Source organism: Rattus norvegicus, chromosome 13 (genome assembly GCF_021556685.1).
Source record: "Rattus norvegicus strain SHRSP/BbbUtx chromosome 13, alternate assembly SHRSP_T2T, whole genome shotgun sequence".
NCBI lineage: Eukaryota > Metazoa > Chordata > Mammalia > Rodentia > Muridae > Rattus > Rattus norvegicus.
This window is the reverse complement of record NC_141546.1, coordinates 102,354,018-102,368,040: the sequence shown is the minus strand read 5'-3', so window position 1 is coordinate 102,368,040 and position 14,023 is coordinate 102,354,018. Positions and strand designations below refer to the sequence as shown.

General features: G+C 43.1%; 1 protein-coding gene across 15 annotated transcripts in view; it reads right to left on the bottom strand.

Moving 5' to 3' along the window:
* The window catches only part of Esrrg (estrogen-related receptor gamma), a 618,195-nt gene that overhangs the window by 10,066 nt on the left and 594,106 nt on the right, over nucleotides 1-14,023 (bottom strand). For all 15 annotated transcript variants that reach the window (XM_087581296.1, XM_087581292.1, XM_087581294.1 and 12 more), the window contains one exon: nucleotides 6,239-6,508. In XM_087581296.1, the coding sequence (XP_087437422.1) occupies nucleotides 6,239-6,508 (270 nt within the window). The remainder of the gene's footprint in view (nucleotides 1-6,238; nucleotides 6,509-14,023) is intronic.

Here is a 14,023-nt window from a genome sequence, read left to right as displayed (position 1 = left end):
GTTCATTGTGTTAAACTGGAGATTGACTCCAAGCATGCCCAAGTCCTGCATCCTAGAACCCATTAATGTCACTTTATAGGGCAAAATGAACTTTGTATGTGATTAAGATAAATATGGGAAATTATCTTGGAATATTCAGTCAAATAAAAGCAAAATAGAAAGCAGACAGCAGTATCACGAAGGTGACCTCACGCCACTGGCTTTTTATGATGGAAGAAGAGCCTGACTCAATAGGCAGGACTGGATTCGCAGTGATAGGGGTTGAGAACTCAAGGATAGCCTCAACTACATAGTGAAAGACTGTCTCAAGAGTATAAGATAAAAGATAGATTGGACAGATGGACAGATGAACGGATCGATGGATGGATGCATGGATGGACAGATGGAGAAATTAATGGATGAATGGATGGATGGATGGGTGAATGGATGGAAGAATAGACAAATGGAAAGAAAAATGTATGTATGTTTGTACAAATGGATGGATAGATGGAGAAATGGATAGATGGAGAAATGGATGGATGAATAGATAAATGGATGGAAAATATATGTATGTATGTATGTACAAATGGATGGAGAAATGGATGGATGGATGGATGGATGGATGGATGGATGGAGAAATGGATAGAGAAATGGATGGATAGATGGATGGTTAAATGGATAGATGGATGAGTGGATGGATGGATGGAGAAATGGATTGATGGGTGGATGAATGGATGATGGATGGATGAATGAATGGAGAGATGGATGGATGGATGGACAAATGGATGGGAAAATGGGTACATGGATGGATGATGGATGGATGAGTGGATGGATGGATGGATGGGTGGATAGACAATGAAGAAATGGGTAGATGGATGGATGATGGATGGATGAGTGGGTGGATGGATGGATGGGTGGGTGGATGGATAGACAATGAAGAAATGGGTAGATGGATGGATGGAGAAATGGATGGATAGATGGAGGATGTATGGATGCAGATGATATGTTATACAATATGACCCAATGCTAGAGAAATTAAGGAAACAAACTGTCTGGAACTACCAGGGGTAGTTGAACTCTATTCGTATCTTGTAGTAGACCTGATGAAACTGATTTTGGAATTCTGACCCCTAGAGATGAGAGTGCAAACATATTTTTAAAATGAAGGCATGGCTTATGTCTGCACTGAACATACATAGTTTTCCCTGTCATTGTTTCCTGGACAACACCATATGTCAACTGTTTACCTGAATTTACCTGGCACCACATATTGTAAGTGCTCTAGAGATAAGTCAGTAAAACGAATAGGTACCGGTTACATAAAAACATGCCATTTGACACACACATTCAACTCTGCAGGTTTTGTAACTATCCTTAAGAAAAAACAAATCTAGAATTGATTCTTCACAAATACCAAAGGGTGATTATTACAATTATCAGAAAACAGAGAAATAAAATGAAGGCCTGAATTCTGAAGTAATTTAACATGATCAGTTTAGGTTCCTTGAGGTAAAATAGAAACGGCCCAGGTTTCTGTACTGAACCCTCTAAACCATGGCCTATGGTTGTTTGTGGGGTAAAAACATTGTGTCATGAGTAGAGACACAATGTCAAACTTTCTGTCTTACAGTGATCACAAGTGATCATCAGTTTATCTGGGCCGAACATGGGAATGCTTTGAGATTCCTCAAGAGGAGTTTTGTAAAGGAGCTGGCTACAGAAAGGTTTTCCAAATATAAGTAAATTTAAATAAATGTATGAATAAATAAGTATACACTTTGGCCAGCAATTAAAGCTATCTCTAGAACACCATAGAAATGGCTGCATTTATTTTTTTTAATTGCCTAAGAGCATAGCAGCGCCTTTAGATTGGAAAGGATTTCTTTGGTAATGTCTATGTTCACTGTTTAGCCTCATGGAGATGCTAACATGTTGATCTTTAAGGTTCAGCACACAGACTCCAAACCAAACATCCTCCACCCCAAAACTTCATCACCTTGCCTTTATAACTGGTTTCAAATATTTATGTCACTTAGCGACTCTGGACATTGTTTAATTCACCTACCTTACTCTACAGTTAAGAAACTACCCATGAGTCTAAATCTCGTTCTCTGAAATGAAGAAAATACAGACTTGTACAGTACAAAAACATTCCCCTATGATTGAAAAGAATCACAAATATATGCTACATAAACACACACACACACGTGCGTGTGCACACACATATATGCATATATGTACACACACATAATATATATATATACACACATTTGTGATGTTTAATTAGCAAGTTCTAAGGAAAAGCTTATTAAATAGATTCCCCTAAAGACGTGATAATAAAAATGATTGAAAGATACTAAGCCAATCCTATATGAGAATTCAAATACCCCATTCCGATCATCTAAAGAAAGACAGCATCTGTCATTAGAAATTCTACAACTGTGAATTGTGAACACAAGTCAATTTGTCCCCAGGAATGTCCTCTATTATGAGGTTCTTAAAATTATTCCAGAGTTCAAGCTGATTGCCAAAGTAGTATTAATAGTGTTCTATCGGTATTTAATTTATTCTAGAAGTATTATATAAAATTTAAAAACTATTTAATTTTATTCATATTTATAATGAATAAAATGAGCTTACTACAAAGTATGAAAACTCCTATCAGGAAGCCAACTGTCTGTTCATCAAACAGAAGCACAATGTTGATGATAATTAGATAAAGGCAGATGCTTAAAATAATATAAAATATAAATAAATGAGATTTCTCTTAACATCTACAACCACTCAGGATAAGGTCAGATAGGTCTCTACTAAATATTTTTTACATAAGCATTCATTTATGTTAATCTAAACTTCTGAATACCAAACAAAACCTAGGCATTTTCTAGCACATCTAAGCAAAGCATCACCACCCTGTGCTAAACAGGGATGCCCTCACAGGGATGCTCTCACAGGGATGCATGCACAGGGATGCCCTCACAGGGATGCTCTCACAGGGATGCCCTCACAGGGATGCTCTCACAGGGATGCTCTCACAGGGATGCTCACAGGGATGCTCTCAGGGATGCCCTCACAGGGATGCCCTCACAGGGATGCCCTCACAGGGATGCCCTCACAGGGATGCCCTCACAGGGATGCTCTCACAGGGATGTTCACAGGGATGCTCACAGGGATGCTCACAGGGATGCTCTCTCAGGGATGTGCTCACAGGGATTCTCTCAGAGGGATGCTCTCAGAGGGATGCATGCACAGGGATGCCCTCACAGGGATGTGCTCACAGGGATGCTCTCACAGGGATGCTCTCACAGGGAAGCTCTCACAGGGATGCTCTCACAGGGAAGCTCTCACAGGGATGCTCACAGGGATGCTCTCTCAGGGATGTGCTCACAGGGATTCTCTCAGAGGGATGCTCTCAGAGGGATGCATGCACAGGGATGCCCTCACAGGGATGTGCTCACAGGGATGCTCTCACAGGGATGCTCTCACAGGGAAGCTCTCACAGGGATGCTCTCACAGGGAAGCTCTCACAGGGATGCTCACAGGGATGCTCTCACAGGGATGCTCTCACAGGGATGCTCACAGGGATGCTCTCACAGGGATGCTCTCACAGGGAAGCTCTCACAGGGATGCTCTCACAGGGATGCACACACAGGGATGCTCTCACAGGGATGCTCTCACAGGGAAGCTCTCACAGGGATGCTCTCACAGGGAAGCTCTCACAGGGATGCTCACAGGGATGCTCTCACAGGGATGCACACACAGGGATGCTCTCACAGGGATGCTCTCATAGGGATCTGCTCACAGGGATGCTCTCACAGGGATGCACACACAGGGATGCTCTCACAGGGACGTGCTCACAGCAATATGCCCATAAACATTTAAGAAACTCAAGTGTGATCCAAACAAGATTAAATCTACATGTTTGCTGCTGTCCTCTAAGTTATAGGTAAAACCAAATGGAACAAAACAACCTACATCCAAGTTATGAAAGAAAATGACTTTCTGAGTGGTTTACCCCAAACTGAAAGACTAGGGCTTTGGTTGGGGTTGGTCGGGACAAGGCCATTGTCCCTGTGGCTTGATTGTAAGGGTAAAGGTCTGGGTAGGACCCGACTGTGATTCAGAACTAGAGGCAATTCACTTTTCTTGGTATCAAGAGCTAAACTGGTGTTACAGTTGCCTGTGTGCAGAAATGCGCTGTGAAGCCGCACTTCTCGGGAACTAGAATGGTGAGGCAGGAAATGTCTTAGCCATGTCCTTTACGTAAAGAAACTAAAGAGCACATTAAAAAGGACCTCTAGTCAACTGTGCCAGCAGCAACAAAGGTTCTTTCCTGACCTAACAGCACAAGAAACGGAATGGGAGCGTTGATGTTTCCACAATAGTAATGGTTATTCTTCCAGTCAGGAGCTAAGGCCGTTTAAATGATCAGACTTAGCTATAAACTGTGCCGGGAACATCTTCAACTGCCAACTTTTAGCGATTTTGACGACAAGTTTTAGCATTGCTCAGGGTTCATAATTGACTAACAATTTACAAAATCAATTGTAAACATAAAAAGGTATAAAATGTGCTTGCTCTGTTTAAAAAAAAATAATGAACAGAGTAAATGGTTTCAGTGAGAATCATTTTTTGAGATTATCAAGTAGAATTTCTTTGCAAAACCAGTACTGTGAAATCTTCCATCTAATTTAGACAGGTCCCAAAAGGTGGAGGCTGAACAAGCTAATACATTCTCAGAAAACTTCTATCTTACATCTCACTTGGACCATCTCCAGAACAGGGCAAGGGTTTGTAATAACAAGGTCATTTCACACACACACACTCACACACACTCACACACACTCACACACACTCACACACACTCACACACACTCACACACTCACACTTTAAGTCCCCAGGAAATGGAGGGAAAATGGGGTGAATTCTGTGGTAAGGGGTGGGTTATATTCACAATTAAAACCAAGAAATGCTAACGTCCATTATAAAGACAAATAGGAAGGCACGACTTCATTGTTGAAAACAATTTCCCTTCCATCAGTCCAAGGATTCATGCATCAATATTTTAGATGAACTGTTAATTGCAAAATCAATTAAAAATTATTTCTAAAAACAGTCACGCATCCCTGGCCCCCATGGGGGCAATTTGGGCAGAAGGTCTCATCTTGCCCAGACCGCGCCAAATCACAAAGTCGTCATCCACAAGTAAGCAGAAGCAATCTGGTTTTTCATTTTTCAGCACGGCTGAGCCCAGCCTGAGATTGATCGTCACATATGGCCCCAGAAAACAAACTGTCAATACCTTGAATACTGCAGAATTTGAACAAATAACCACCCGCCCATTCAAGCCACTCATTGCATCCCATTTAACAGATTTTATTGACAGCTTCCTTCTTGTAATTAAAGGGAAAACTACTGGCCGGCAACCAAGATAAAGTTCAAAGATAGGGGTCAAAACAAAAGCAGCCAGAGAGAGAGCGCTGTGTGGCTGTCAATGGTACATGGTTTCAGAGTTGTTATTGACACGCAGGTATCTGACAATCAGCCCATCATTAGGAGGGATCTATCCTGAACTTTATGCAAATGTTAAAAGAGACTTAAGACTACAATCTAGCCTTAGGGAAGGCAAAGAGGGAAAAACAGAATGCAGTACCAACCATTTTGACTTACCAGGGCACGCCCCTACTTTAGCACACTCCTGTTCAAACGCTTGGCGTGCCTTCACCTATAACTCTCAATCTCTTCTGAAGGTAGCACTTTCAACAGAATGTGATGTCTAGAGAAACCCAGACTACAAACCATAGACTGTTCTTTCTTTTTGTTGTAACAAAAATCAAAAGACAACATGGCGTATATTTTTCTCAACTGCAAAATTGGCCTTTTTGAGAGGAAAGGTGGGGACTGTTTCCCCATAACTCACTGACGTCGACTTGCACGGAAACAACAATGAAGCTAATTTTGTCCCAAGAGTGCCCATTTATGAAAGTCCCTCAAGACCTCTGCTTTGCTACGGTTCAAATTAGTAAAACCATAGGGTGGTAAAAGTGTCAGAGCTCCAGAGAGCAAGTAAATAAAAATGTTCCCTCTGAGTTTATTTCTCTCTCTCTCTAACTTTTCACTAGAAAGCTGCGCTGATTATAATTTTGCTGACTCATGGAGAACTTACAAACTAGGCCTCACAAATCCCCAAGAAGACAAGAGAAGGGGGTAAAGCTGACATCTTTAACACTGCAACAATGACCACATCAATATGCCAACCTGAATTAGCAAGAGCTATTGCTTTGAGGGTGACAAATTCTTCCTTCTCTAGCTTCATGCTTTTATATTTCTTCACCAGCTGCAGGATGGCGTTATTTAGGTCAAGAAGGCCTGCTAATTTGGACTGGTCTTCATCCATTATGTAATCGTCTGCATAGACAAGTTCATCCTCAAACGAAAGTGATCGGTACACAACACCCAGGATCAAGATTTCCATCCACGCGCTCTGGAGAAGGCTCATCTGATCCGCCAGGGACAGTGTGGAGAAGCCTGTAAGGGAAGATGGGTGGATCAAGTTACTCTAAAGCCACAATTTCATAACGCAACCTGCACTTCCTAGGGTGGGCAACCTTTGCCTTGGAGTTCAAAACCATGCTGTTCTCTGATGACAAGCTATTAATTCCCCCAACCCCAGTACCATTTTGTGAACCCAAAGTTGAAGTCACGAGCCTGCTTCTGTGGTAGGTGCTACGGTAGGGTTATAAACTGGCTCGGGAATCATGATAGAGTGATTGTTTTCTTTCTTATTTGCAGAGAGACAGATTGCACACTATCTCTCTGCTCTAATCCCAGCACTAAGGGCGGTGATGTTTTAAGGTACCTTCAACTACGTAGTTTTTAACACCTATATTGATAGGGAAGATCATGGCAAACATAATCCCCACTCCTGGAAGAAAATGATTTAGACCACGTAAGAGTCACCAACTTGGAAATGTAACAGCCAAGTGACGAATTGAAGCCAAGTGAGCTTGGATATTTGTCCCTGCTGTTGTCAGTATGAACCTCTCTTTTAAACACTTCTCAGTATATAAAGAAGACATCTTAGCTTACCCACCTCCTCGCCCAAGAGGAAAGCCACAGTTCACTCTCATTATCAAAGTCTGTTTGTTTAAAAGTCTAAATACAAAATAAAAGTGTTTGGTGGGAAAAACTGACATAGAGACGGAGCCCAAATACAAATATTGGCCGCGCCTAGGCACTGGCTTGGTCGTTCACCCTGGGTGGGGCATACTTGTTTTTGCATTTGGGAAATATAACCAATGGCTCCCAGCACATTGGGGGTGCTGTATCTTATTTTTCACTGAAATTCCTGGCTCCACCCTTTACTAAAACTTAGAAAGCATCCAATAAGGACACTGTGTAAGCTGAGCATCCAATAGAGAGGCTGTGCAAGCTGTCTCCTATGCTTGAGTAACAAAAGACAGACACTGAAAAGTAAGAGTCAAATCACGTCTCACAGGGCACAAGGGAGTCATACAGTCAGATCTCCATCATGAAGTCCACCTAGACATATGGATGTGCATATTATATGATGGGATTGCATATATGTGATGCGTGCACATGTTATCTAACGCCTTCACATGTCAGAGGATTGAGCTCTATACTGAGAAGAACAATGAAGATGGCTGATGACCAGGTGACTGTCTCCAAGAGACCTAAAAGTATGGACTTTCATGCTGACAATATGCCCTGGCATATGACCTGTGGTCCATGGTCACTAAGTACACGCTACCATGATTTACAGCACTTCTAGCAGCAAACCCTAAAGAAGGGAGATCACCGTAACCAACTTAAGAAACCTCTTTTGACATCCTCCCTAGACATTATGACCCAATCACAAAGACCATGGACAACTGACTGCACAAGTTCCTGCTTTCCATCAGTTGGCCTCATTCTTTTTCTTGTTGAAACAGACCCGCCCCATACAATAGTAAAGCACAGGTTTTCCTGACCCACTGAGAAAACCCAGTAAACTGCCCCTTGGTGTCATTACCTATAAGTACTTAATCAAACTGTCGAAAGGATTCCTTCAGCTTCCCGTGATGGGTTCCTCATAACGTTTCTTTCACTATGAAGGCACTTAACACTGTATTTGATGGGGCTGCTTGGGTCTCGTTCCATAAGGCTTCTCTCCTCTAAATTTTTATCAATGAATCTTAGTATTGCACTAAAAAATATATCCCAGCAGCATTTTTAAAAGGTCAACAGAGGAAATAATTATCAGAGAGAATTGAGTTCTACAAAAGACAGACACAACTCATTGTTCCTTCCCTGCCCCCACCAACTCCAGCACACCGGTGAACTGGGAAAGAAAGAAATCTGTAAAAGAAATTTCTTTTACAAATTCAATCATCAATGCTCGCAACAAAAATCACCCCTGGGAAACTTCTGAGCCACAAGGAACGGACTTTTTTTTCTTAAATTTTCCTGGTTTAATTCTTCCATTTCACGATCGCAAACAGCATTTGTTGCCACCGCAGATGGAAGGACCTCGTAGCCCGGAGCGTCGTCCTGAGACAGCCCGGTCCTCCCTCCTAGACTGCTGTTAGTAAATAGATTTACACCATCCTCCAATCTCCACACATCTTCCTGCCGAATAATTAAAAGCAGGATGATTAGTTTATTGAGTGGAAGGAGGAACTTTTTTATTGAGGTCCATCCATGATTTTATCAGGGCCAGCACTTTTACGGTTGTCACGGGGGTGCAGCCATCCAATTTTTCTTATCTGCCTGATTAATACAAACGCTGTTTCAGGACGCATTAATTAACAGATACAAATCTACGTTCTCATGGAAGGATCGATACTGAGAAGAAAAGAGGCATCAATGTGAATTTAGTGCTGATGATGGGGAAGGCTCCCTATTGACATTTACGTGTGCGGAAACTTTAAAGTTGTACGGGGGGGCCCCTTTGTCCCTGTGATTTACAAATTAACATTTTTTTCAACAACAACAATGCCTGCCACATTTCTTTGGGGTTTAATTAAGCAAAAGCAATAAAATTTCATTTTTAAAGGTTGATTCTGCAATTTGTTTCCTCTGTATTGATGGCTGTGTGCGCGCCTGCGTGCTGCCTGTGTGCCATCTGCTTTGCAAACCTCACACTTTCCCTCTGATTTTACTGTGAAATAAAGGGAAAGAAAAGGGGAAGAGGGGAACCTTTTTCTTTTGCACAAAGCTATAATAACTTTGTTTTCTTGATGTCCTGAAGTTTTTTTTTTCACTTTGTTAAAGTAGTGTGATTTTTACAGAAGCATCAATTAAAAGGAAAGGAAGGAAGGGGAAAAAGAAAGAAGAAAGAAAGGAAGGAAGGAGCAAGGAGGGAGGGAGGGAGGGAAGGACAGAGGGAAGATCTATGTGTTATATAGAATATGGCATTATTGTCTCACAATTTGGCCCCTTTTTAAGTTCACCTCCCCAATCTGGAAACTGACACAAAGATCTTCCCCACCCAAACCCTAAGGTGGAGCTCAAGTTGCCCACAAACAGGCCACAGATCCAGACTTTGTTTCCATTCCATAAAACACTTACTTATTTACTTCCTTGCTTCCTCACTTACCCTAGGCCTTTGAGGCTGACCTTGAACTTGGTACACAATGTAAGCTGCCCTCACTCTCAAGATTCTCCTATCTCTGATCCTTGAGTGTTGGCGTTACTGATATGCACCACTGTGTCTGGCTTTCAAAAAAAAAAATCTTTTCACCCTCTGTTTATGATGGCTGGCTCTATTTCCCTTCCACGATGAAATGATATCTTTATGGGGAGACTTGAGCAAAACAGGGACACCTAAATGAGGGGACTAATGAAAACGGGGAGGTCACAAAGCTGACTCTAGGGGCTCTCTTAAGAACACGATAGCATTCGTTACTGGCTCACGGACACTTGTGTCCAGATGATAATCACCCCTGCTTGCGCTCTGAGCAGGCGTTCCATGGTATTTTAGAGGCCTCGTCATCTAGAACATGGAGCTAACGTTGGCAAAGCACCTTTGAGATGGGCCTTGCCTTTGTGTCCCTTGAAGCTCACATGCTGTACATCCAGGATCTTAGTCCTAATGTTTGGCCCCATTACAGCCTTTTAAAATACACCACAGCCCATTTTTCTCTCTCCCCTCGGCAGCCCCTCCTGCTGACCACTGACAAGTCTGAACTCTCTTCATCTCTGTCCTGGACTTGCTGCCGTTTACCGTATCTTAGGCCGTTTTGCTCTGCAGAAGGGCTCTCTACCCAGACCCTCGGCTAAACCGTGTGTGTATCTGTACGACAGCGTGCTCCAAAAGCACGAGAAGACAGTGGAGAATAAGACAGCGTGGAGGGCTGAAGAGCTTCTCCAGACAGGCGCCCCTGAGGTAGCAGGTTTGAAGAGAGTGTGCCTTATGCCGACCTTCTTGCCCCATTTCTTCTGGAACCTTCAGGAAATGAGTGGGATGCCACAGGCACTTGTCAGTAACTTTTTTTTTACCCCAGCCTGGCAAACTTGTGCGCTTTATAGCCAACGTACAAAAAAGGCTAAGCATCCAAAAGTGTGAAGGGCAAAGACTATCTGACGGCTAGTCTTCAAGAATACACTTTCATTTCGGAAAGCATAAATGTTTATTTCCTGAACAGAGCGTTGACAGAAATAGGCTGCAGTGCGGGCATTTGGTTTTAACCCCTGCCAGGCACTTCCCTGTCAGCTGCTTAGCTGGGAAACACAAGAGCACCAACGTTTAAATCCTCGGGGTATCTGTTAGCATCAGTTAATCATGGCATTGATTTGCCTGTTCACAGGCTTTGAGGTGAAGTTTTGCTATTCCACAGTAAATAAGCAACAAATAAAATGATAAAATGATCAACTTTTCCCCCAACGAATAGCATTTTAGGCTACAATCATTACTCAGCTCTGGTGACCTACTGAGACGGCAAAGTTCGCTTGGGGAATTTAGCATAGGCAAGAATCTCTCATTCCCACACAATCGGCCCTGATGCCCACAGGATCTGGGGAAGGATAGCATGCCACTAAGGTTCCAGCTTAGCTGCCACTAGATACTTGCATCAGGACCCTTAATAGAGGGGACTTACTGTGCTGTTAATAAATCAGTTACTTTTTGCACATATCGACAGGCATTAGCATTTGCTCTCATGGGCTGGAGAGATGGCTCAGTGGTTAAGAGAGCTGACTGCTCTTCTAGAGGTCCTGAGTTCAAATCCCAGCAACTACATGGTAGCTCATTTATTCTCTGAGCCACAAAATGCAACGATCAGGTCTTAGCTGTGAGTGTGAGTGTGTGTGTGTGTGTGTGTGTGTGTGTGTGTGTGTGTGCATTTATGTGTATGTGCGTGCATGTGCATGTGTATGTGAGGGTACCTACCTGTGGAGGGCAGAGGTCTTGGTATTGTCTTTCTCAGTTGTTCTTGGTCTTACTTTGTGAGACATAGCCCTTCAATAACCTAGACCTCACCAGTTGACTGGCTGACCAGTGAGGCCTAGGTAACCTTCTCCCTTCTGCTTCCCTAGAGATAGGATTACATATTCACACAACTATTCCAGACTTTTCACATGGGTTCCAGGAACCAGATGCAGCCTTTTGTGTGCAGCAAGTGGTCACTGGTTGGTGGATTCCCACCAATAGTTAGTCTGCCATGGGCAGGTGAAGAATACCTCGTAAGAATGTCCAGGATGTCTCTATGAACCACATAGCTCTTCTCTGAAGTCCTTCCTTGCCCTAACCACTTCTGATGGCCAGACCGTAGCGGAGACCATCCTTTAGATTTTCCTGAGCCCTTGCCTGACTGTGGCTTTGTTTCTCTGGTTCTTGAGACTAAACTTAGAACAAGACAGTTCTCAAAGACTGTGAGTCAAGTAGGTAGCAAAGTCCCCGGACAGGGAGAAGCTAGCTACGTTCTTGTCCCACAGTATTTATTTCTTACAAGCCCCAAACAGGAAGCTCTGTCCAGAGAACTCATCTTATGGGTACAACAAGTTTGTATGCTATCTAAGAACAAGGGAAAGCAACACCCTGTAACACAGAGCTTAAATAACTCATAACATAGCATCCATGTCAGCTGGGAATTAGGTGACAGGAGTTTGGAAAAGATTAGAGGGGGCTTTGTCTATGGACAGAACCCCAAAATCCAGATAAGTTATGCCCAAAAGTATTTATCTGGTCTGCTCACAAGTTGAATTCCCCCCAAATATGAAAACCCCCTTTTCTGCATCTGTGAATGTTATTGTGATTGGAAACAGTCTTTGCCAATGATCAAGGAGGAAAATGTGTCACTACATTGATAAGACTAAATCTTTACAGAAAGGGGTGACTTTAGACTCAAAGTTGGATATGCTCAGATGGGAACTGATATGGAAACATAAAGCAGGGAAGATGCAAGGCTCCAGGAATAAGGGGAACAAGTGATGTGGTGGACTCCCTCATGGGCCCCTAGCTGGAATCAACCCTGCTGATATCTTGAAGTTGGGCTTTTACTGTTTTGAGGTAACTGCCTTAGCATCTTAAAACCCAAATACAGACCCATGCCTGGCTTCCTCATCAAATGGGCAAAGTTGAACTAGTTATTTTTCTGAAGAACCTTCGAGTTTCAAAAAACTTCAGACTCAAAGGATCGGCAAGAATTATGCTGATGGGTCATGGAGCTGCTGGGGTTCGGTGAGCATGGCAAAAAGAAGTCATGGCACTGGGAACAGAAAGACCTCACGTCCAGTGGGGCGTCTACCACACTGATACTCATGAGACTTGACACGTGACACGCCCCCTCTGGCTCTGATTGGCAGGTGGAAAAGATGATCCCTGCTAGGGCAAGCTCTGCATCACTAGCTTTCTGGAAGTCTCAGTATAAGGATATTCAGACCGTTGACACCTGGGGCATCTACGTAGGCACTGTAGAAGGCTGGGTACTTTAGAGTATAGAGAATGAGTCAGATAACGCTCTTGTCTGCTAAGACAGTCAAGGGAAATACATTGGAGCTCAATGTGGAAAATACCATAAATAATACAAACATGGGTCAAAGTATACATGGGTACAGAGAGGGAGCCCTGGGGCTTAGGTGCACACGTCCTAGTGGCTATCACCCCACCCCATCCCCTCCACAGTTTTGGTTCAGGCCTCCTCTCTCTCCGGATTCCATCTCTCTGATTCTATCCATAGACAAGCCATAAATATGCCTTCCTCTGATGGAAATGCTTTCTGGGGGCAGGAGGTAGAAGAGGGTTCAGGGGCAGTATAAACAGGCTATCAGAGCATATAAGGGAGTTAAGGGTGAGCAAAGTTGAATATATGGAAGGATCATAAAGAAAGCCATTATTTTCAGTGCTTACAGAAAGACAATAAAATATAAATAATAATGACCTTTAAAAATGTTCCCTTAGCTTGCAGAATTACAACAGGACACAAAATTCAAATTTTCTGATATAACATTGCATTTCTTTCTCCGTTTGGACCTCTTTCTTTGGTAAGCCCCCTCTGGACACCGTAGCATGTGTAAAACCTCACTAGCCTTCCAACCCCTTCTATTGAATGCAACAGCTCTAACCACCAAGGTTAAGAGGACCACCATCCCCTCCCCTCCCACTATCTGCTACTCTCTTGGCCCCTCATTGGCCTACCCCACAGTGAAGCCATTCTCGAATGCACTTGGTAGCTTCCATTCCTGCCGACATTATAATTACTATGTATTCCTAGGGCCACTCTTGTAAGGAGAAGGTAAAGAGATCAGTCAGAAATAAATAGCTGAGGATACGTAGGGACTAGCCATGAGGAAGTGCTGTCTGTGGGGTCTGCCTGACACCTTGTATGAGGTTCGGGGGTTTTCATGTCTTGGTAGTTCTTTAGGCTGGAGGGGGGTTGGCTTGGATACTTCATCTATTTTTAGAACCCTCAGTCGTGCCATTGATGACATAGGTCCTTATTCGACACGTAGGGAAAGAGGAAATGGGTGACTCTAGTATAAGGACTGACTTTCTAGACTGGAAATGAAGAGAGTATTCTAGAAACCAGATGTCACATCCCAGCA